The sequence below is a fragment of the Numenius arquata genome, chromosome 7 (genome assembly GCF_964106895.1).
Source record: "Numenius arquata chromosome 7, bNumArq3.hap1.1, whole genome shotgun sequence".
Taxonomy (NCBI): Eukaryota; Metazoa; Chordata; class Aves; order Charadriiformes; family Scolopacidae; genus Numenius; species Numenius arquata.
The window spans coordinates 61,863,070-61,888,305 of record NC_133582.1 but is presented as its reverse complement, the minus strand read 5'-3'; the positions used below and the strand labels follow the sequence as shown (position 1 = coordinate 61,888,305).

The 25,236-nt window shown below is 43.8% G+C and overlaps 1 protein-coding gene across 6 annotated transcripts in view; it reads left to right on the top strand.

The window, feature by feature from the left end:
- The window catches only part of DYNC1I1 (dynein cytoplasmic 1 intermediate chain 1), a 169,164-nt gene that overhangs the window by 6,378 nt on the left and 137,550 nt on the right, over positions 1–25,236 (top strand). For 2 of the 6 annotated variants that reach the window (XM_074151115.1, XM_074151113.1), the window contains exons 4-5: positions 14,301–14,360; positions 18,293–18,408. In XM_074151115.1, the coding sequence (XP_074007216.1) occupies positions 14,301–14,360; positions 18,293–18,408 (176 nt within the window). Of the gene's footprint in view, positions 1–2,920; positions 2,924–2,950; positions 2,960–14,300; positions 14,361–18,292; positions 18,409–25,236 lie in introns of all 6 variants that reach the window. The other 4 variants (XM_074151118.1, XM_074151116.1, XM_074151114.1 and 1 more) reach the window with 3 other exon arrangements.

Here is a 25,236-nt window from a genome sequence, read left to right as displayed (position 1 = left end):
ACGAAAGTGCTCAGAGGGCTGAAGCACCTCTCCTATGAAGACAGGCTGAGAGAATTGGGGGTGTTCAGCCTGGAGAAGAGAAGGCTCCAGGGGTTGGAAGGGACCTCTGGAGATCATCTAGTCCAGCCCCCTACCAGAGCAGGGTCACCCAGAACAGGTTGCACAGGAACGTGCCCAGGCGGGTTTGAATGTCTCCAGAGAAGGAGACTCCACCACCTCTCTGGGCAGCCTCTTCCAGGGCTCTGCCACCCTCACAGGAAAGAAGTTTTTCCTCATGTTCAGATGGAATTTCCTGTGTTCCAGCTTGTGCCCGATGCCCCTTGTCCTGTCCCTGGGCACCACTGAGAAGAGTCTGACCCCATCCTCTTGACACCCGCCCTTTAGATATTGATGAGCGTTGATGAGTCCCCTCTCGCTCTTCTCCAGGCTGAATAACCCCAGGTCTCGCAGGTGTTTGCCTGGGGCAATTGATTTGTGGTGCTGGAAACCTTATGACGTCTGGTCCAGGCCCTGGGGAATCTCTGCAACCTGTAGATAGTATTGGGGTGGCAGTTATGTCGCTGGGGGCAGGGGGTGTGTGTGAGCGAGTGCACTCGAGCATGCATGTGTGATAGAGCAGTCAAACGCGGAGAGGAAGGTGTTGGTAGACCTGTCATCACGGTGGGCAAACAGGGTGAAGCCACCTCGGCTGTTTTCTCGCTGAGAGATGCCTCGACCCTATTTCTGATTTATTTTGACAGCTGCATATATGAATGCCTGTTTATCTATATAAAAAAGGTTCATTTTAATGTATCCTTCCATTTCGCTCTTCGTGATAGAGTGCACTTTCCCCGGATAGTCTTTCATGCCATCGTGTTGGTATGAGCTTCCCCTTTTCCCCCTTCTGCCGTGAATTTGCTGTACGGTGGTGGACTGAGCACAGGCATTAGAGGAGAGGAGATTAGTTCCCAAAGCTGCTAAAGCCCCAATCTCAGAGATCACGGCTCGTCTGCTGCTGCTGCAGAAATAACGAGCTCGCACAGGCTGGCAGGAATCCTGCGTGAGGTCTGGTAACTTATTGCTGAAGTGTTCTCCAGAGAAGATAGGGATATTTTAAAAAAAAAAAAAAAAAAAGGCTGTGAAGTCATAGATTTTTGGTTGGCTACAGGAAGCTTTGAAGAAAGCAAGAGATCTTTGTATGTTCCCCTTTGAGGCAGCAGTTCCTGGTGCAGAGAGATGGGGAGGGACTCTGGATCAGGGAGGGGAGCCATAGGAGGAGGGGGAAGGGTTTGACACTGAAAGAGGGGAGATTGAGATGAGATCTGGGGAAGAAATTCTTTGGTGTGAGGGTGGTGAGAGCCTGGCCCAGGTTGCCCAGAGAAGCTGTGGCTGCCCCATCCCTGGAGGGGTTCAAGGCCAGGTTGGAGGGGGCTTGGAGCAACCTGGTCTGGTGGGAGGTGTCCCTGCCCAGGGCAGGGGGTGGCACTGGATGGGCTTTAAGGTCCCTTCCAACCCAAACTGTTCTATGATTCTGTGAGTTGTTAGCAGTTCTGGTAGTTGTCAGACTTGAAATATCGGTCCTGATATCTGAGGGCCCCAGAGCTGGAGGCAGCACTGCAGGGGGGTCTCCCCAGAGCGGAGCAGAGGGGCAGAATCCCCCCCCTCGCCCTGCTGGCCACGCTGCTGGGGATGCAGCCCAGGGTGCGGGGGGCTTTCTTGTATTACAATATTCTTGTATTATCCGTAGGGTGTCTGTGTGCTCACCCTGGCATATTGCACGCTTGGAGGAGTTGCGTTTGTGGACCGAGGTGTGATTCATCTGCGCAGCCCGTTTTTTCCCTGTATCCTTCACTGCCTCCGTATGTTCCCAGAGCTGTAGCTGTGTGTAGCTTTATTACCCTACAGTGGTCGGTTTGCACGGTAAAATCCCATTTTTCGTTGAGCTGGGTGGCGTGTGAGTGCGTGCAGTGAAGTGCTGTGCATGAGGCACCTCCCTGTGGGCATTTTGTACTGGAATATGAGAATCCCATTAGGCTGCATATAAGGTTTCCCACCTTCCATCTGCTCAGTAAACCCCAACAGGCCCAGCTCTCTCGGATGTGTAAAAGTTAATGGTTGTCGTCCTTTCTGCAACAGCTTCATCTGTGCTCTTACTTGCTGCCCATACATTTAGATACCTGATTATTTTATGGGCTTCCCCAAAGACAAAGATGATGGGATGCATTCTTCACCTTCTGATAGCTTCTTTCAGAGAACGGTTTCTTCAATGTCGTGTTTTATCTGCTGTAAAATAATGCAAGGTGGATTATTTCATATTATTTCTCTCACAGTCCATTGGGTTTGGTGGGTTTCCCTGGCTACAGCTACTCATTCTATAATTATTCTTACTTGGATTATGGAACTACATAATGCTTAGTTTAAATGGTTCTTAACTGAATTACGTCGTCGTTCCATTGATGTTGCAGTTTCTGAGACGTTTGATGCGCTGAAATTGGTTGGCTTCCTTCAGCGCATGATGTTTACTTGCAGCAAAGCAGGGTTAGACCTTATTTAGATGAAGCTGTAAATATTTAAGGAAAGTTCCAGTGGGAATGAGTTTGAGCATAGTGTTGGATAGCAAAGAAAAGACAGAATAAAGGGAAATCAGATTTCTCAAGGAGGTTTTGTAGCAGTGATGTAATATGCTGTAGAAGTTAGACCACTCTGGAGTCCTGATTGTCTCGGCATCCCTACAGGTTTGTTTTTCTTTTTTTATTTCTAGGTAAAATACAGTACGTGAGCAATCCTAGAAATAGAATGTCTGTCTGTAATGCTGGAGGACTTTTCTCTGAAGAGCAGTATCACCTTTGGCTTTGGCTGTTGGCATAATCTTTTGTCCATTGCTGTCAATCCAACTTGCAGTTACTGTGACCTCTGAATGTGTTCCTAGAGAACGTTGTAGCAGGTGTCACCTTCGGTTGGATGTCCTCAGTGGTAGAGGGTCAAGAGCAGGTTGTCTCCTCTCTCATTCTCTTTTGAAGTTTGCTGCCGATATTAGTCTGCATTCATGTGTGTTTTCATTTCTGAGTTGCTTCCATCTACCACGGCCACTTTGAACCGTTTATATAAAATACATAAAGTATAAAAAGAAATACATTAGGATGTGTTTTCCTTCACTGTGTTGATGGCCACCTTCAGTTTGTATTGGCCAGGAACAGGGGGAAACAGATGTAATTGCCGCCCTTGTTCTCTGCAGCATATTATTTACTCATTTTTGTGTAGTTATTAGGTGTTCTGCTTTATAATGCAATACCTAAACACACACGTGAGACTTACGTTAGTCCTGCATCGCAAACACAAACATTTCTTGTTTCTCAGATAGACAATCAAAAGGAAAGAGGTGGCTCTGGATCATCTGGGCACCGAGCGAGTCAGAGCATCTCATTATTGTATTTACCCTTTTACAGTTTTGTATTTAATCTTGCTCACTCTCAGTCAAGTCCCCCCCCAAAAAGAAAGCCATCTCTAGTTAAGAAGTGTGTTCTTACCACATAGTATTTACAATAAGAGAGATTGTTTGCTGATCTCTCGTGAGTGTATCTAAATACCACCAGAGTCTTCAGGCTCTGTGCTTTTTTAGGCTTTTTGCCTGAAAAGTCAGACTTGGCAACTCAGCTTTCATTTTCACAGTTTTATTTTTAAATAAGCACCTTACCTAGTGCAGTAATGTAACACATGGAGAAGCTGAAGAAAGGGTATCAGAATGTCACCCTCCCGTTTAGATGTCTGCTTTGCTGTTTAATTAGATGGATAAAGAGGGCATAGGAAGAAGGTGGATGCTGGTCTCTATTTCATGTATACCGGGAGGTTGGATTATTGTAGTAGATCGTCTTTTATAGTCCATGCAGCCTATTTTCTGTCATCTCTTTACCTACAGAAAACATCTCTCGTAGACACTAACAAACCCACCTTTCTGTGAGATCTGCTAAAACCACCGCTAACGTAAGGGTGGTTGCCTCGGGCTTTGCTGCTTTATGACCGAGTGACAGCATGTGACAGGTCCTGTGCAGGGATGCTGTTTTGTCCCTGCCCCTCAGCTCTGCGCTCACGAGTGGTAGGCATCCCTCTGCAAAGGCGACGAGTGGGGCTGTGCTGGATGGCCTCAGGAGCAGCAGCCGTGACTGTTACTCATAGCAGATTTATTCTTATTTATTTATTTATTTAAGATCAGTTTATACCTACAAAATGGCTTTTAAACGGCTGTTTTAGTGGCATGTGCATTTCATAAACGGGCTGAGCCAAAGGGAAGCGCAGAACAATGTACAGGCTGTAAAGGAGCTACAGGAAAGACCGAGGGGAAAATAATTACTTTATGGCGACCTTTGCTTGAATGGTGTTTTATTCAGGAAAAAAAACCAAAAGGGATTGTAACCCTAGGGACTGCTGTGTAGTGCAGACATGGGTCTTCCAGGGTGGGGAGTCAGGTGAAGCGTTTGCCCGGTGGCCAGAGGCAAAGGGGGTGACCCGTTGGATGCTGGCAGTGACGCTTCATTTTGGTGGGCTTGGGCTTGGTTTGGGATGTTTGCCGTGACACGGTAAAGCAGAAATACACACCCCAACCCTTAATTTTTTTGCCCTGTGTAATTTACCATGACACCACCGTCGGGATCTCTTGGCGCATGGGTTTTATCTTACAGTTTCCAACAGCGTTAGAGGCCAAACGGTGCCTTAAGCCTTCTCCACCTGGACGGCGCCGGCATCTGTGAAGGAGTGACCGTGTTGGCCTCCTCCCCTTGCCATCCTTCTCCTTTATATTCAACGTATATTTAGCCCTAGATCTCAGAAGCCTCTCCCTTTTAGCTTACAGACACAAGCAGACACCTCGGGGACTGATACTTGGCACTTGCTTTCAAGTGTCTTTATGTCTGACCTAGAAAGCGGGGAGCGCTTTTCAGTGCGTGCCAGTTACAAAGTCAGAATGGTCCCTGTTAATTAGAATCATCCGCAGTCCTTTTAGCGTGTGAGCCTGTGGCATCATTAAGGATTTTCCTGCTTTCATTCCTGAAGGATGGAGGGAGTTCAGTCCTCCAGATCTTTGATTATTTTTCTCATTAGCAAGCATCTCCACGCTATAAATTAAAGGAGAAGGGAAGATTGCCATTCCCAGGGTGCTCCATAAAATGCCTTGGAAACCTGAGCCCCAGCTGCATCCAGAAGAAAATAATATTAATGTATAAAGCCCCTCTTAACTATTTGGGTTATCAGCCCAGCTGTAGTTGCTTCTCTGTCGTTATTTCCAGGCATATCATGCATATATTTAGTCAGACAATCAGATGATTTTTAGGGACTAAAACAATAATCCTCTTAAAACAAAACAATTTACTCGCTAAGGCCAGCTCGGCTTACACAGTTCTCCTGCACAGAATTTCATCTTGATTTAATTAAATTGTGTGAGATCACCTCCTACGTTAAACTGTTTAACATAGTTAAATGGGTGTAGTTTGTGCGTGTAGATGTTTTCTCCTTCACTAGCTTATAAAAAAACCCTCAGAAAATCCCCATTCACAATTTTATGCTTCATCTGGAAAAATAAAAAGGCTCTGAGTAGCTATTTCAGTAACTCATTTTTTAGGAATTTTCTTCAAATCTGTAAAATAGGAATTTCTGCCACTGGAAAGATATTGGTAAATCTCCAGATCTTTTTTTTCTTTTTTTTTTTTTCAAGGAGTTTTGAAACAATCTAAGCATCCTGTATTAATTTTTTTCATAAGCAGAACATTTTGGTTTTCAATTTAAAATGGATTTTGATTCAGAAATTTTAGTTATACTTATTTACTTTAATAATTCTAAATCAGAATATACTTTCCAAGCTGGTCTGTTACGAGTCAGGTAACTGGGTCATGAAAACTTTTGATATTTTGAGTATTGATGTGATAGATTTTTTGATAACTCTCATACAGTGAGCTCTTGTTTTAACCGAGTTATAGCAAAAATCTCATCCCCTTCTGCAATGATTTTGCTGTTTCTAACACAAAATGAAAGGAAGGGAAAAGGAAGGGAAACACCAACTCTTCTTCCAAGTAGTAGTTATTGGATTTTAGCTCTGAAGCAAAAATGAAAATTTGCTGAAATCTTTCACCAGCTTCAGCCGAATAATATAATGCCAGGCCTAAAAAATGATAGGTTCCAGCCTTTGTGTTACCTCTTTGGCTCCTCTGAAAGGCTATGGATTATCTTTCCTAGATTTCACTAATAAACGGAACTTTGTCTTTTATGTGACTGTATCCAAAGCCCCTTGAAGTTTAGGAGAGAACTTCCCTTCTATACATATCCATGGCCTCTGGATCAGTGTCCTCACCTGAGCGCTGCTCTAAAGCATCTGCAGGAGCCAATAACACGTAAAACTTCTCCCTCCAGCTTTGTTCTTTGCATTTGTGATCGTCTGAGTTCTGTCTTGTCATGCAGACTTACTCTTGGTATAAGAAACAAGCTGAAAATATTCTTTTAAAAAAGATTTTGGGGGGTTTGCTACAAGAATGAAGCGACTTGTGTCTTCTCCCCCCCTCCCGAATGTGTCCTTTATTGATGCACTTTCCAAATGACCGTTTGTTCTATCCAGCACTTACAGTAAATCTGTGTCAGTTCACAGGATCAGCAGAAGCTTCTAACTATTTGACCTCCAGCCTGCTGCCCAGCCACCCTGCCGGGAAACCTGCATAAATGCGCAGAATAACATTTCTGTAGCCATAGCGTATAAATTTTAAGAATAACAAGGTTTATTACGTTGCCAGGGGACTCTCTTCTCTAAGCTAGAACTCAATCAAAGGACAAACCTTAAATATATCGCCAAATAAAGTTCAGCAGATTGGATGAATTTAACTGCTGATTTAATTAGTGGAATTCTGTGAAACGGGAATCAACAAGGTGTTGGTCCTGTGATGTGTCCTTGCAATTAAAGCCGTGCCAGAATTGTTCATTCTGATTTAAATGTCAAGTGGATTTTGAAAATTGTTAAATACATTCAGCAGCACAGCCTTGATCTTAAAATAATTTTGAAATAGATATGCATTTTAAATATTATTTGTCTGTGATTTTTTTATAAATATAGCTTAAAAAAAAAAAAAAGAAGAAAAAAGAGTATTTTACACTCATGCCCTTCTGAGAAGGGCTGTTGTGGTTGCCAGGCAGCTGAAAGATGGTGCTCTGTGCTCAGGGAGGTCATGGTTGCTCTTTTTAGAGGGGAAGACTGGAAGTTGGAGGTGTCAGCCTCGCTTGGAAGTGTGAATGCAAACGCAAGTATCTGGCCGTGCTCCAAACGGTGGTGCCAAGCTCCTTCCTCACTGGCGAAATGTGTCGTGGGGTTTTATTTGATGATCGGGAGCCCAGCTCCTGGCACGAGAATGGATGGTGAAGCCAGAGCATCCCTCTCTGCCGGCATCAGGGAGCGTCTGGTTGAGAGGCACAAACCCTCCCTCGCCGCCGATACCCATCTCCCTTATAATGCGCCTCAGAAAACGAGTGGCACAAGGAAGGTATTTTTCTTTTTGCCAGTCCCTTTCAGGGCGGAACAGATCTGCCAAAGAGAGCACAGATGGCAGCGAATAGCGGCTGAAACGCAAAGCCTCCATTGAGGCAAGTGGTGCTTTTCCAACTCTGAGTGGTGGCTTTGAATCCTCTTTTTCCTGATGTATTTTGTTTTGGAGACGCACTTTAAATGTACGACAGATATCGGAAATTGAAAATTATACTGGAGAAAATTAAAAACAAAAATTTGGAGAAAATTAAAACAAAACAACTTATCTAAACACATAAATATTTTTAAACATCTGCAGTAATTTCTCACCAACAGTTTCCTAGTTCAGATTTTCTAATTAATCAATGGTAAAGTAGGAGCTCTGGAGAACCTGACACTACAAAGTAGGTAGAATTCTATACGATTTTATAGCTAAGCAATTATGCAGCCTTAAATTCATTCTGGCAATATTCAGACTTTAAAAAAAAAATAAGCCTAGGTACACGATATATTACATATTGAACTTGCAAATAATACTGGGTTGTCATTTGGTGACAATATTTGGTATCGTATTGAAAAAAGGCATTTAAACACATCTCAAGCATTGTATTCTACTGGTGATTTTAAAATAGGTCTCTTGTCTCACAGTTGTTGCATCCAGTATATTTAAGAATAAATGAGTTGGGTGGAACCTGTTGCTCAGTCTGCGTCCAGTTGGGTTTTGAGTCTCTGAAAGGATGGAGACTCCACAAACCCCCTGGCCAACCTCTTCCAGTGTCTGACTACCCCCACAGTAAAGAATTTTTTTTCCTTACATTCAGTGGAATTTCCTTTTCTCAGTTTGTGTCTGTTGCCTCTTGTCCTGTCACTGGGTGCCTCCAAGAAGAGCCTGGCTCCATCTTTGTTACTCGCCCACCCAAGTTCGTTGGGCTGTCCTCCCTGGACTCCTTCTGGACAGCCACCTCTAAAGCCTCCTCACAGTTGGAGTCGAAGTTGGTTGCTCAGAATTTCTGCATGGAGCAATCTCCCGTCTTTCTGTCCGTATGCAGAGAGCCCATGGTGACACGTGTGATTGCTGGAGCACTTCATTTACGTGCCTGAAGATAATGTAAATACCCAATGTAATGTCAAGACCCCCCTACTGCCCCAAATGGGGAAAATGAGACTAGCTCCATTCCTATCATTTTAGAAGGATTACTCTGGTAAGAGAAGGTGCTTTGAGGCTTTCTGTGCTCTGGGTGACTCCATACGCTGTGGGTGAGTCCCTCCTTCATCTCCAGCCTCTCTGTTTCAGTTTAGCAGCAATCTATGCTCTGCTTAATGGGATTGGCCTTCGAGCTCTGGAAATCTCAGTGCACCTTAATCAGTGGAGTCATGGCACGCTCCTCTGCTGTATTTTAGGGTTAGGAGGGTGTAGCTATTTCAAACAAAAAGGGTCATTTTAGGACATTGCTGTTGCTGTGAGGGAAGATGCTGGACCTGTCAGGTCTAATGGTGCTTCATTAGGGACACATATGGATATCTCAGCTCAGCAGATATCTCGGGACTCAGTACTATGTCAGTGCAGGTTTCTCCTGGTCTGGAAAGCACAAGAGCTCTTGGTGACAGGAGATGGCAGAATATGGGGTTTGCTTTCCTCCAGCTCTGCTGGAAGGTGTGATTTGCAACCCTGCCAAGAGGCTTCTCCCCTGCAAGAGGTCCCTTGGGAAAGCAGGGTTTGCTGTTCCTTCTTTGAGTAGCCTTTTTCAAAAGCATGGATTTTCAGACCTAGTTGCTCTTGACCTGGGAAGGGAGAGAAGAAGTCACGGAGAGCACACGTTCTGCAGCATCAGCAGCAGATGAGGGAGGATTTGGTTTTAGCTTCAGGGAGGCAGAGTCAGAACAAAGCCGCTAGCGGGTTGCACGCTGTTTGAGTGAAAGGGTTGGACTGGGGCACGTACCAGAGCCAAGCCATACTGCAATCTGACCATGATTCCAGATTATTTAATATAATTTTATGATGGTGATTTAATAAGTATATGTATTGGCACCGATGCTTTCCTTGTTTCACTGAGGCCAGACCTAAAGTTGCTTACATCAGCTGAGACGTTCTCATGGATTCCAGCCATTTTAGATGACAGACTTTGTGCTTCATTAATGCATTCTGAGCTTGGGAACTTTCCAGAAGAGTTTAAATATTTTATTTTATTGTATTGTATTTTTAGTTTATTTATTTTACTCTTTTCCACATTTTTAATCTACCTAATTGACATTATGCAATCAGAATAAAATCTTCTGGAAGTAAGGTTCCACAGGGCATGGTAACAGATGGCAGAGTGCCTGGTTTTCCGTGGTAATAGAGAAAAGGGAATGCTTCTGTTCAAATTCCTTTCACCTCCCACCTGAAATTTTGCAGTGGTCCCTGTCCTCTAAAAACTGTGCTCTGAATGTCTCCCTAATGCTTTGGACGTGAATTCAGAATAGAAGAACGTAACAAGCTGCTTTACCGTCCAGTCCTTTAATAAATGTGTGACATCTGGGTCTTTCCTCCTGTTGGTTTCTTTGTGCAGGTTGTTCCCCTACTGACTGGGGAAAAAGAAAATGCATAATATCAAAATTGTCTGGTACTTTTTTGAGTACGAAGAGCTGAAACAGCACCAGCATTAATACTGTCCTAAATTTGAGGGAAAAAAATGGATTATTGAGATCATAATACAGAGAAAGTAGAGAATACTGAAATATGCCTATTTAAAGGAGGGGAGTGAAAGCGGATCAGTTCAAAGAGGTAATAACACTTGTACCTTGTCTTCCGAGTGCAAGATCTAAAAGCCCTCATTCCCTTCACGCTGCTTTAGAGCAATCCCTTATTTGATAACAGCCACAGCTTTTTATCCTACGGTCAGCTAAGGGTGCACCCAACGCGTAGAGGGAAGATTGATAGCTATTGTTTGCTACCACGTGGGAGATGGATATGGCAACCAGCTGTGGGGCAATGGTGGGTTAGTTCTGCTTAAAGCAGTGTTGGTGGTGGGAATGGTCTGGCTGGGTCCTGGTGGTGCTGCTCCCGCTCAGTGGGTTTCCAGGGACCCTTCCCATGCCCTCTGCGCCTGCCGGAGGAGGCTCAGCTCAGGTGGTTTTGCAGGAGATTTGTGGGAAGACTGGAACGTGCAAGGGAGTGCTGCTTTTCCCTACTTGGTCTAACGCTCAAGTCTCTTTTCCCCATTAAAACATTAAGGTAAAGAGTTTTATACCTCGTCTACACAGACCTGTTTGTTTAGAGGGACTTTGACCGAGTTGTGCTCTCAGAAAGGGTGTCTCTGCCTGAGCGCTGACCTGGGCAAGCAGTTCTCCTGGGCCACACACTTGACTTTTGGCTCCGTACTGCTGTTACTCCCCCTGCCCCTGTCTTGGGGTGGCTGGAAGTCCCAAAGCTAATTTCAATTATTTTTTTTTATGAAGATGAAAGAAAAAAAGAGGAACAGCACCTAATCCTTTTCTTCACGAAGAAATCTCTGAAGAAGGAAGTCATGGACTAGATTTGAAAAAGTTCTAGACTAGATTTGAAAAAAAGCTTTTTCTGTGAGACCCGGTGGCGTTGCGCGATCTCTGCTGAGGACTGTCCACAGGAGAACAAGCATAATTGTGATGCTCATCCAAACGGTCGAGGAACGTCACACGCTATGTCTGCTCATCACAAACAGATTAGCTTTCATTTCCTGGTCTGGATGACAGCACAGGCTACTCAACATCATTTTGGGGTTGCTGATCCTTAAAGAATCTATTTATTTCTTTTTCAATGCTATTGCCATGGAAACTGGCTAAATTGCAGGTCCAGATTACGTTTTTCCTGTTCACCCACTTTCCTTTCGGTCTGCAAGCCTTCTTCAGGTGCCAGGAGGAGGCAAAGGACAAATGAGTGTTGTTCCTTGAAGCATCTAGCGGCTCCCTGTGCTCTCCAGCCTCCGCCGTGTGAGCGTAGCCCCTTGTGTTCTGTGTGTCTTCGGGTTCCACGTCTCTTGCCCCAAGACCCGCTGCCTGCAGCCTCCTTTTCTGCGATAACCTTGCTCAGCCAGACTTGAGAGGACAACACGGCAGTTTACATCCTTGTCTCCTTCTTAAACCTTCGCAAGCAGTAACACAGCGATGCAGAGAGGACAATTGCCATTTGGAGAACAAATCTAGAGAATGTTTTGCAAATGCACCAAAACTGTTTAAAATGAGTGTAATCGGGAGTCAAGGAGAATTCCCATTGAAAGCCTGTATCGATGCCGGGAATGGGGAAGTCTCCATGTCAGAATACAGATAATTAAATACTTAAGGGTAGAATATGTCTCCACTACACATATGGCCTGCGTAACCTAAACCATAGATGTTGCTATTCTCGTATTTTGGGGATTTGAGCACTGTCTCGAGCGTGTGAGATCTCTGAATTTGTTTTGTTTAGGTGTTCAGCTGAGCACGAGGTAAACATGCCCTCTCTTGTAACTGGGTCTGGGTTCTTAGAGGTGGAACGCAGGGGGTTTACCCCTTTAGAGGCTGTCGCAAGCTCTTGTTTTAATCAGATGATAGTGGAGGTCTCTCTGATGGAATAAACTTTATCCCTTGGGAGGTTTTGTAGGTTTGAGAGTGGATGGAGGGGGGCAAAAGACTGAAATGAGTTATATCTGTTTTGTAAGTGTTTGGAAAACCTGAATATACTTGTATAAGTAGCTGCTAGGCAGCTATAAGATTAAAAATGTGCATTTACGTAGCAAGTCCTATATGTGCTACTCACCTCGGTGACACGGCAGAGTCATTTTCACACAGACAGCACTTTTAACAGAGTATCTATAATGCATTAGTCACTGATGCCTTTGCCTTGCATCAGGCATTCAGATCCTTGTGCCTGCTTTCCTTTCCACTTTGAGCTACAGTCAAGTTACAAGGAAAAAAAAAATGTGTTCTTTATTACTGTATTGTTTTGTCTCTGAGCCTTTTGTAATACAGTTTCATTTTGGAGAAGTCTCTCTGTATAACTGTAGAATCATCCCAATACACGTTACTATGGATCACAAGAAGCTGAGGGGAATAAGCGCCCTTACGTTGCATGGGAAAGCACCTCCATGTTACAATTCTTCATTCTTTTTGTACATAAAGGGTGTTGGGATTGATTCTCTCTGACACGAGAGGGTGCACATGCCCTTGTCTTCTTCTCTGTCTCTCCAGGGAGTGAGTTAACACTGGTAATAGAATGGGTGAGTTTACAAAGTACTGGAGGTAGCATAATGGTGTGGCTTGAAGGGATGTATTTCTAACCTAATTCAATAACTCCTTAGTTATGAATAGTATTAATAACTCGTATTAAAGTATTTTATTGAAGGATTGAAAGTATTAGTAACTTCTATACGAGTGATTCTTTGGCAGAGGTTGCTCTGGTTGCAGAAGGGCTTGTGTAAATTGAGCAGGGCTGGTTATACGGCTGCTTTGGGCTGAACCTGGTAATCTTACGTTCTCTGTATCCTCAAAATTTGTGTTTAGAAGAAACGAGGGGAGTTTTTAATTTCGAGGACTATCATTATCCGTGTGTCTGCAAGCATGACTCGCTTGCGTTGGCAAAGGAGTGCTTTCCTTTGCTTTAGCCTCTGCTGGCGAGGGCGACGCGTAACCTGGTGTTCACACTACAGAAAAAGCTGCTCAGGAGCCAAACGTGTGTTCCTGGTTCTGTGGTGGGCTCTGGCAGTTCTCTTGCATGTGAGATGTGGCTTTCCAAAGGAGGAAAAATAAAGTAAAACCAAGAGCCAGGGAACGAGTGGGCACTTTTGAAAACGCTGGCCTCATTATGTCACTGAATTTCACTGAATTTTTAGAGTTGGAAGGGACCATAAAGATCATCTAGTCCCACTCCCCTGCCGAAGCAGGATTGCCCAGAGCATGTCAGAGCATGTTACTCGGGACTGCATCCAGGTGGGGCTTGAAAATCTCCAAAGAAGGGGACTCCACACCCTCCCTGGGCAGCCTGTTCCAGGGCTCTGGCACCCTCACCCTGAAGAAAGTGTCAAGTTTTGTATTTCAAAATTGGGGCATTATAAGTATTTTGCAGGACTCCAGAAAGGCTCTGTGAGTGTTTGCAAAGAGTTTTAGGGATAGTGGTACGGTAAGTTGTGCTGCAATAAAAAGGAACAACATCTTGGCTTCAGACCACACCTCCGGAGCATTCGGATATTTGGTGACAGTCCCATATGACAGCAGTCTGTTAAGGCATGGTCATAGACCTGATTTCCCCGGGTGTAGCGTTCCCCTCTTCCCAAGCAATTTTATCTGGGGGAAAAGAAGAAGAATTTATTTATTCATCCCAGACCCCCCATTTGTTGGCGTATGCCCTATGTGATGTCTGTGCCCAGAACACTGTTTCTCAGGGTGGCTTCCTGTCCGTCTCGGGAGCGCGAGAAGGGCTGGACCCTTCACTGGAGTTCATGGCGAGTGCCCAGCCCACCTTATTATAAAAACACGATTACAATAAATTGTGCCTGCAGATTTTACAGATCATTGCGAACGCATCAACCACGGTTAAAGAGTTAGAAATCTTTCAGGAAAAGAAAGAAAAAAAGTTTAATTAACCAATATCTGAAAGGAAACTCAGCTTCTTCCCTTTGTTTACCAATAATATGTAATTTTAATAAGTTGCCTGCCCTGTCACAGTTTGACGTACAGCCCTTGTTTGCTGTACTGTGGCTGTCCCTTGCACTTGGAGGTTGAATGTACTACGTAGAGCATGTAACTAATGAGATGGGGTTCTGTTCATCCTTTCAGTTAATTCTGTGTGTTCTTTTTTTCCCCTCCCGTTGTGCTGCACGGCTGATTCCCGCCCTAGGACCTTGCAATGGGACACAGACCCCTCAGTGCTGCAGCTCCAGTCTGACTCTGAACTTGGGTATATGTCAGCTCTTTTTGTTACTCGTTTATTGTTTATTTGCAAGTATTATGTTGAACATGCTTCCCAGTTGAGCTGGTTTTGTGTGATTTTCATTTGCTTTGTTGACTCAAAAAGACCATAATTTAAGTTTCCTTTTTTTAGTTTCATCAGTAAGACGCTTCAGCAAGGCCATCTTTGTGGAAAAAACCCTACTATTTAAAGAAGCTCATGAAAAGATAAGCTGCTCTTTCTGTTGCCTGAAACGCAATACAAATAACAATTTCATTACAGATGAAATGTTATTATTGTGGCACTTTAATGTGCATGTACAGTTACATCGGGCTTGTTTGTACCTGTTGATTCAGGCATTTCTCTCTGAATCATTTGCAAGGTACTGTTCCCCTTCCTTCCCGCCTGCCATAGTTATGCTGTTTCCACATGCAGTAACAATTTCTCCTTTTCCTTAAGACCTGCATATGTGCTTTTAACTGTGTACTTAAATATAATCATATTCCAAGAATAATTCTTAGTTCAGGTCAATCAAGCATTTTTAAAATTGTACTAGAGCTAAAATTAATATTTTTCTAGTTTGGGATGGAACTTCTCTATCCTGAGCATCTGAAAAAATAAATTAATTTAAATCGTTTAGAAATGCCTGCCTGTAGAGATATTTAGGATAAACCATTCCTCTAAAAAGGATAGGTAGCAGTCCCTTGAGTTCTTCAGAAGTTGAGTCACAGGCAAAACCAAATCTCTATGTTGAAGAAATTGCTCTGCCCGTGAACTTAGGGGCTCCGGGCAAGCACCTTATGCCTTTACTGGTTAATGTGGAATTCATTCACCATCCTATAAGAGAAACAACAATTTCCCTTTAAGTCCCGATTGACAGTGCTCCCAGCTGCAGTTAGGGATGTTGGGACTATTCACCAGGAAAGATCAAAGGGAGCAGAAAGTATCTAGAGAGCTTTCTAAACAGGGTTTCTTCGCATCCAGAACTTCTAAGAGTGTTTGTAATTTCTACCTGTGTGACTTCAATGGATCCCACTTCTACAGCTGTACCAAAAAGGTGGAGTTTTTTGAGCTGTTTTAATGTACAGAAACCTTTTAGATATCTCAGCTGCCCTTTGCTACATGTTTGGATGAGAAGATGAGCACTCCTACTAGCAAGGTTCCTCAAATGGCTGTGCAAGGCAGGTCCTTTATCTGATTCACAAAAAGATAACACTGCGCGTACCCACAAGACTTCAATCTTTGATGAGCGGTCAGTGCGAAGACAGGAAAGAAGTGTTCCAAAGAGTAAATCCACAGGTACGCTCTGTAATGGAAGTCCTGCCCCTTTTGAAAGAAGACGGTCTTCAAAGCCAAGGCAGAGTTAGAGAGAGGACCAGGCTGTCCTCTGGTGTCATGAGACTTGATTAAAAAAAAATACCAATGCAAAAGAAATCCCACAGTCAGCAATTAAATGATGTGCGTAGCAAAGCACTTGTAGCAGATACATCTTTCTTCTCACACCTACAGACAGAGAAATCCATTCTAATGCTTGGATTTTAGTTACTGTCCTCCTACTGACATCCCATAGGCAGCTTTGAAAGGAATCCTTCAAAGCTTATGTGCTCTCCAAGATGAATATTCAGCAAACTGTAAGAATTGTGAGCACCTCAGATGAAAAATAGGGATGGGAAAGCAATAGGCAGTTTAGTGCTGCCCAAAAAGAACTAGAGACTAAAACATTACAGCCCATATTCAGTAGAGTCCAGACACTGAAAGGATACTCCAGTTGTCCCAAAGTGCTTGGAACCAAGGGCCAGGCCAACTTTCAGTTACACAACATCACAGGTGGCTTAACAGGGGCAAAAAAGAAGAGAAAGATGAGGAAAGACCTCCCCTGTCTTCACCAGCACTTACCAGGCTAGGGTTGACACTAGATATTTGTACAAGTGCCAGCAATTCCTGAATTAGAAGTGTTTTAAGTGAGAAGTCCCACCCATTCTCTCAGCACAGTGCTCTGGGATGTAGCTCACTTCTTGGTTAGTGGTCTACAAAGAGGTTAACCCAACTAGCCGTTAAATCCATCAGGGATCGATGTTCCCCATCCTTGGGCAGTTGAGAAGATACAGAGTGGCCTCATGTGAAACTGTTCTTAGAATCTGCTGAGGTTCTAATTAGGCCCAGATTAGGCAGATAATTAATTAGAGATTATACTTAACCAAGACCCCTGTCAAGAAGCTCTTTTGATGCAGGAGGCTTAAGAATCTCAGTGAATGGAACCAGTAGCCTGGGGCAGCAGGGGACTGGCCACGTAGGCAACAGAGGTTGCACATCTGGTGCTGAAGGAGGGAAAAATACACGAGATTTTGCTGGGGTGAGCTATTTCGCTTGCATTCACACAAACCCTGAGTTAAAGCAGCTACTAAAACTTTTCTTAGCTGAAGTATGGCACAATCTGTACAAGTTTTTCTGCCCCCAGTAATAGCGTAGAAGTTTTTTTTTCTGTAGGATTTTCAGACAATTGTAGCTGTTGTTCACGTTGGCAAAGTCACAGACGGTTGTAAGGAGGGAGACTTGTTAGCTTTTCCTCTTTGAAAAGAAGAAAGACTCAGAGCTGTAACAAGCATTTCTGCTCTAGTGGTTTGTTACCTGATAGGGCTGATTCATACTGTTTACCTGCTGAATCTAATTGCGTTCAGCTTAAGAACAACTGAGCCAGGAAGATAGATTAGAAAAATATATAGCTGATGTAGCGTTAACCAGCTGAAGAGTTCAGTAGGTGTCATCCGATGATGATAATTTCCTTTTGAGACCCCCATTTCGTTTCAGACATCAATCTTAATTGAGTACCTAAAGCATTATAAATGAGTTAGATCAGAGCCCCTTTGACCTCGGTTCTTCTGATGATCTGGCAGAGGGAGAGGGTATGGATAGTGTGGATGAATTTTCTGCTTTTCCAAATTGCTCTCTCCAATGACATGGCAGTTCAGGAACACCATGTCCGTGAATTTATTTCCCATAAACATATAAGCGTGCTTGCACTTGTTGATCTAGGCAACTGGACTTATTTGGTTGATTTGTTTCTTATGTGCATATTCTTTTCTCTGCTGAAAGTTGGCACTTTTTCCAGTAAAACACTTGCAAGTAACCATTTGTTTATTCTTCCCTCCTTACAGAGAGTCAAATGATAGTCAGGAAATAAATTGATTTTTGCCCCCGCAGTGTTGAGTGAACTGTGTGTGACTAGAAGTGTTCATGACCGTGTTCAGCTGTCTCTCTGCTTTCTTCCTTCCCTGCTTACAGTTAGTTGGCTTTACTGCTTTAATTTTTTAATCCATGTGGTTTATTTAAAGTAAGGGAAGCAGTAGAAAAAGAAGGCTGTACTCGCCCTGTTGGAGCTCCCCTCCAACCCTTGCATTAGGACTCTACTGATCATAAACCCACATCAATTCCACTGCTAACGACTCCTGTGGAAGGGAGAAGCCCCTTCTTTATGGGAATCACCCACCTTGCTAATTAAAGTCTCTATTATGGATCTCAGGTGAACGTCTGACAGTCCCAATCCAGCCTGGTTTACACCCACTGCTCCCTTTCCACTGTTGAGTATCTCAGGCTGAAAATTAACTTTTTTGAGCGGGCAGAATGTTGTAGCAATGATGGCATCAAAGAGAATTTTGTGGCACCTTAGGAGAGGCACAAGCAGGTGGTTTCTCTTTCCCATTTATAGTCCCTCTCAGCAGCATGATCTAGAGGTTCAGTAACTGTGCTTTATTATGGCAAATGGTTCCCAGGTTAATTTTCCCCACTGCAATTAGGTACTTCTCATGAGTAGCGTATTGTGCTTCATCTTAGCAAACACTGAAGGATTTTTTTATCCTGTTTATAAAAGCAAACACTCTTGTTCCTGTTGCTGATTTACATTTAACATGACTAACCTTTTGGTGTCGTGTATTCCATCTTAGACGCAGACTGCACAAACTGGGGGTGTCAAAGATTACCCAGGTTGATTTCTTGCCCCGGGAGGTGGTATCATACTCCAAGGAGACACAGACACCTCTTGCCACGCATCAGTCTGAAGGTAAGATTTTATTATTTTTTGTCCAAAAACATTTCCATGGAAAATAAGTATTAAAGTAAGAGTTAAAGAATGTAAGAAAAATAATAGTAAATCATAATATAGCTACTTACCACATATTTTCTGCAAGCCAGGTATTGTTTATGTGATTAATGGCTGTTCTGGTGAGAATAATTATAATAATGACTTTAAATTCAGGTGGAACCAAACTACTTTTGCTTTACAATGGCTTGGGCTTAGATAACAGTATAATGAGAACATATTTTTGAATAAATCATTATTAATATAATTAAAAAATAGTGCTTTATTCCATTTTTATTGCTTTCTCAAGGAAGTTATTCATTCTGTGCTTTGTAAAGAGGCAGTGATGGCAAGTTGCCCTCAGATATTTGGTCAGTGAGATTGTGTCCCCCTCCAGCAGTTGGATCTGGGGAGAAGTTACACTTTAGCTCCATGAGCTGAAAAAGGAAGCTTGCATACTTTGACGTTGGACGGTCCTGCTTTCTCTCTGCTGATAGATACATTCTCTGGGCTCCTGGAGCTGTTTTTTAGCTGTTTGGTTTTCCTGTTGAGAGGTAAAAATGTGGAGTAGTCAGTAGGGGCGTGCTGATCTGTGTGTTCCTCTGACTACACTGAATTTTACTGAATTTACTGAATTTACTTTACACGCTTGCCAGTGTGGGACTGCAGAGCACTGATTGCAGGTCAGCTGAAAACAGTTCAATTGAGGAGAGAACATTTCGGTGATGAGAAAGGTTAAATGGTGATAAATGGCGTTGGTGACAGGATTTATTATCTTTCATATTCTCTGCGTCATCCCAGTCGAGGAAAAAAACATCAACAAAAGTGAAGTTTTAGTATTTAAACACAGATAAATTAACACCCTCTCACTTCCCTCGGATGCACGGGGGAGAGAAAGTTTAACTTATGTTTCCTTCTCAGTCTGCTGCTGGGGAATTCTCTGCATGTACCTTGGACATGAATATGGCCCTGCAGCAGTAAGGCAGATTCAGCAGAGTTTGGTTATTCTGTTGAAGTGGTACGTAATTGGAAACTGTCTAGGGGCTAGATAAGCTCTGTGATTTTGGTCTTCCAGGTCTGATGGAAATGACTTCTCAGGTTTTCAATCTCCCAAGCCTTTTTTACGACTGCTGAGCCCTTCATACTGACACTCAAAACGTGAATGGCCAACAGAGGGGAATTCCTTGGGAGATCAGTTTTGAGACGTCCCTATGCTGTTTCTATGCATTCATGTGATAAAATATAGCCGTTATCTTTTCAAGATAACCACAGTAATGGCTGAACAATTTATGTGCTCAGTTGTCCAGTGTCTGAAGCCTTAGAGTTTGAGAAAACAAAAAAAATAGCCCCTTAGTTACGAGATGAGTCTAACCAGCTTTCAGAATTCATGGTCTCGCTGCCTGCCTTGGACTCTAGAAATGTCAAAATGCAGAATTTTAGGATGAGATTGTCACACATTTGCTTCTGGTTTGGAAGACAACTAATGAAGGGCACAGCTGGATAGAAAGGTCTCGACTGTACGATTAAGCCACCGAAAGAGGACTTTGGGTCCATTCAAAGTCCTGCAGCTTTTCTGAAATGTCGGTATCGGGTTTTCTGCAGGTTGCAGAAGGCAAGAAACTCTGAGGTACCTTAGACCTGCTGCTGTTCTGGAGCTCGGTGGGTGTTGGCCTTTGTGGTAATGGCCATTCTCCACCAATCCTTATGAAAGTGGTAAAGGAAGGTTTCGCTGTGATAAGAGCAGTGTGGTGCCAGGGAGCCAGATGCTATGAGCACTGAGGGCTCAGCTTGTCAGCTGCTAATTTTAGGAGAAATAATGTGGCATTATTCTTCACTGTATAAAAACAGATTAACTCCTCTTTTCAGAGCAGGTAATTCACTTTATTTCAGAGGAATAATGACATGTCATTTCCCCCACTCACTCTATTATTTAGGGAGATGTGTGTATGCATCATTCAACCCTTTGATCACAAGTACCTAATTCTTTTGCTTTATTTAGGTCACAGTAAGCTTCAGCCTTTTCTTTTCTTCCTTGGAGGATGACTTCAAAAACACCCAGATCTTGGCTCTGGAGCCTGAGAAAAAAAAAGTGCTCTTTGCTTTTCCCCCTCCTCCTTCTATAATTGGACTTGAATTTAGGTATTTGTAGGCATTGAGAGACATTTCCCTTGTGCTGCTTTTTCCATTCTGGAGTGGATTAAGACGTAGACCGTGCCATGTGTTATCTGAGAGGTCAGAAACGCCAGAATGGCAGCCCCATGTAGAGTTTGATGGTTGGATCCTCCAAAACACTGCAGAACTGCCTTTTGCTGGAGGCATGCTGGGGAGAAAGCAGCATCACAAAAGCCACGGCCTGCCCTCTGCCCAGGATGAATCCCTCGCTGCCACACAGCAGCGGAAGGAGGTCTATGGGTCTGCCTCTAAGTACTTTTTCAGGTAGGGAACGAGCCCCTTTCAAGCCCTGCTGGGCGCCCTCCTTGGCTCCAGCCTCCTCTTCTCCTGCTCTCCAATGGGCCAGGAGGTAAAATTTCAGTGGGGAAAACATCACGTTCTCCCTGCACTGAGAAGGGAGATTTTCCTCTGATCTGGCACCCCTCAAAACCAGAGGGGGCAGCAAGAAGGTGAAGGTCTGTGAGCTCTCTGGTTTTGCCAGCCAGTGTCATGTTCTTTCATGAAGGAGAAACTGCTTCTTCGTCGATAAAATGAGGTTTTCCCGCTTTTTTGGCTTGCCAGACCATCACAGAAAATAGGTTAGTCTGAAAAAGTAGCTCATGTGTACAGGGGAGGAAGATCTGACGCTGTAGAGCAATGGAGGTCCCATGTACTTCACCTGTTCATCATCTTCAACAGGTGGTTGCTCATGTGGGGAAAACAAATGTGTTCTCATACTCACCTCCTAAGCAGGAAAACCTCATCCTATGTCACAAATGTTTGACAAGTTCTGGCAAAGAACGTAATTCAGGCCTGTCCTCCATCTGTTTATCTGCTGTATTCATACACTGGGGATATTTTGGTTATTTGGGAAAGAGGAAAAATAAGCTCTCTGCTCCATGTGGAAGTAGACTGGAATGAAGTGGCAAAAAGGGGGTGAAAGTCCAGAGGCTGGGTTGGGTTCTGCATCTCTCTGACTCTCTAATTCTTTGAACTAATGTTCCTGAAAGTTCTTTTTAAAGCACTGAGGGAGGAGATGGGAATTCTGCTCCCAGTCGAAGGCTCGTGGGACCAAGACACATGAGTTCAGGTGTCTGTGTGTGATACCAGATGTGACTACTGTGGGGCAAACCAAAGCTCTCTCTAGGTACCATTGACTAGTTCTTCACTGACCAGCTTGATAGCAGAGCACTTCATGGAGGCATATTAATGTAGGTTTCTCGTGTTGAGTAAAGTGTGTATGATTGTCACATACTGGCACCTTGTGAGGGCTGCATCCTACTTTGAGTAATCAGATGAGGAGATCACAGAATGATATGGGGTTGGAAGGGAGCTCTGGAGATCATCCAGTCTAACCCCCTGCCAGAGCAGGGTCACCCAGAGCAGGTCCCGCAGGAATGTGTCCAGGTGGGTTTTGAATGTCTCCAGAGATGGAGTCTCCACCACCTCTCTGGGCAGCCTCTTCCAGGGCTCTGCCACCCTCACAGGAAAGAAGTTCCTCCTCATGTTGAGATGGAACTTCCCATGTTCCAGTTTGTGCCCGTTTCCTCTTGTCCTGTCCCTGGGCACCACTGAAAAAGACTGGCCCCATCCTCCTGACACCCACCCTTGAAGTATTTATAGGTGTTGATCAGATCCCCCCTCAGTCTTCTCTTCTCCAGACTAAAAAGACCCAAGTCCCTCAGCCTCTCCTCGTAAGAGAGATGCTCCAGGCCCCTCATCATCTTTATCGCCCTAACTACGTGTGAGTAGGACTGCCAAGCCCCAAGGCTGTGAAAACAATCAGGCCTCTGGAAGTTCCATGATAAAATCCATAGATAGAAAAGTTATTTTTCCTTGGATTATTAGGGACTGAGCTTTCTAGGTTGAATCAGCGTGGAGCTCTGGCTCTATCCTCTAGCGCAGCAATTTCTGCCCCGGGCCTGTGTCTGAGCGTAGCTCAGCTCTACCTTTGTGAGCACATGCTGTACTTAAGAAAAGCCAGTCCCAGTGCTAAGTGGGACCGTACTCAAGCTTTCCCCTGCCAAGTCTGTCTAGAGCTCACACATCAGGAGCTGGGGGTTAAGTTAAAGAGCTTACTTCGGCTTTTCCCTTCCAGAGAATCTTAGGGCTCAGCTGTGGTCTGAAGAGGACAAGAAAAGTCTGGACCCAAGAATAGCTTAGAACCCCTCATTTAATAGAAAATGTGGGTGCATGCTCGTGTAACACCCTGCATGCAACACATCAGGAAACATGAAAATATGTGTGATGGAGAGGCAGTGGCCATAATCGGAGGGAAAGCAGCGTCTCTGTTGTAACCAGGTGGTGGTGTTGGAAAGCAGAGCAGAACTGGGACAGAAATCATTACTAAAAAAAGGAGACAACCTAAAAATGAACCAGTGTTAAAGCAGAGGTTCTGTTTTTAAAGAGACAAAGCCTTAGTATTAGTACTAATGGACATTAATTTTGTAAGACATATTATGGTCTGTCCTAGGCAGTATTATGTATCACTGAGTGGTCTTAGTTAGCTATAAAAATCTCGTTTGCCTTTTCCTCTCAAACCTCAGTCCATCAGAGTCATACTGTGGGTCTCAATAGCTGGCATAAACACCCTCATTGAAGCCTGCTTTGTTTGATTAAATCAACAAAGCTTATTTTGTACTGTTGTACCAGACTGTACAGGATTGGATGAGACCAGAACGAAGCGGAGTAAAGGTTTGAGGCATTGCACAGTATAACAGTCTTTCAATAATTCCCCTTTATGCCTGTCACAACTGCATCCTCTGTTCTAAATAACGAGATTTCAAAGGTGGAAATTTTTATATCTTTTTTTTTAAAATTTAAATTGGGCGTAAAAATTTTTCAAAGACATTCAGGCAGCTCCCTCTGGTGGTAAAGCCATGGACTGACACGTCGTGTGGAGGGATGCTGGAGGTGAGGGAGGGATGCTGGAGGTGAGGGAGGGATGCTGGAGGTGAGGGAGGGATGCTGGTGTGACCCGCAGAAAAACACCCGCCTGATCTTTTGTCTGAGGCAGGAATTAGGCTTAATAGAAGATGCTTGAGCTGTATGACTGAAAAGCTGTATGAATGTAAGTGATGAGGAAAGAAGTGTGAGAAGAGACCAAGCTATTATATAAAAAGTTGGAAAAAAAGAAAAAGACATTATTTAGAAACATTTGGAAAAAAAGGCTCAAAAATTCCATTTATAGGTATTATGACAAAAATCCAAGGGAATAATACACTATTGAAATCAGCTGCAATGCCTTGTTCTTGCCAATCCCTTTTTAAAGTACAATTAGTAAAGTACAGTTTGTAAAAAATACCCATTCTCCAGGACAGCTCCATCGGGCAGGTACCGGCTGTGGTGGGTCTGTGCTCCACTCCTAGCGAGCTACAGGCATTAGGTGTGCATGGCTAAAGGCTTTTTTCTGCCAGCTGGCTCAGGATAATTGTATGCAGTACAGAATTCAGATAAAGGCTTGGCTTTGGAAAATGTGTTTCTGTAGGTTTTGTTGTCCAGAATAAAGTATTTGACACTGGCAGGGGTTTCTGCTGGGAGGAGGAATGAAGAGGCCATCATCTGTGGTGATGCATGGTTTGGTGTTTTGGGCAGGAGGAGACATCAGATGTCTAATACCCTGAAATACATAGCACACACAGGCTAAAATAGGATTTCTGTAGGACAGTCCTACTCCATTTCTAAGAGGTTGCCTGGTACATTCATAGTCTACCAGTCTATTCATCACTGATTATTGTTGCAGTATTTCCTCTCGTTCCCTGTCTCTCCTCCCAGGTCATCTCTAAATACTTCTGGAGAAGGGTTTTTCTTATACTTGAGGTGGTTTTCAGATAGTGTTCAGCAGAGAGCCCTCTTAACGCTAAACTGTTTTGAATAGGCAGATCTGAGAATTTATTAAGCATCAGTAATTCTCTGGTAATTATCTACTAAGAACTGATTTAACAGAGAGAAGATTGGCTCTGGTCACACACAGTAGGAGGTCTGAGGAAGAAGAACTCTTTAGGGATGTTAGACTTTGATCATTTCGTTACACAGGGACAGAGCGATTTGACTCTTTGCAGCTCCTCCACAATCCTAATAAAATCCTGGGAAGGTCTCCTGAAAACCAGGCCCGTGTGCAGGGGAGTTTTCTGCTCCAAAGTGACCCTGGTTTCTCTTGCATGAGGTACCTCTGTATTAAATGCTCTACCTCCTCTCCTGCTTGATCCTCATGGATGGTCCTCACTCTCTGCTTTTGAGCAAGTGGGTTCCATCCTGCACCCAAGAGATGGGAGGCTGCTCTACCCTAGAATAAACCAAAAACCACTGTAATCAGCCCCCTCGTGCAGAACCCAACCTGCTCTTTTAGTTACAGTGGGAAATAGGTAATTGAATGAGACTCTGGTACATCTGGCGTCACTTGGTGGAAAACAAGAGCTCTGATGTTGGCAGCCTTGACCTCAAACTCCTTTAACTGGCTGCAAGTCATCTCCCAGTGCCTTTGACCCATCTCTGTGTCCTGACATCTGAAACTAGCAGTGATCCATGAATTCAGAGAGAAACCTCCTAACACCTGTATGCAAATCCAATCCTTTGTTGGCTGGAAATCAAAACCTTCCTCTAAGTCTTTCCTCTCTGGAAAAGATCCTGGCCATGTTTTACACAGGAAAAACTGCCGTT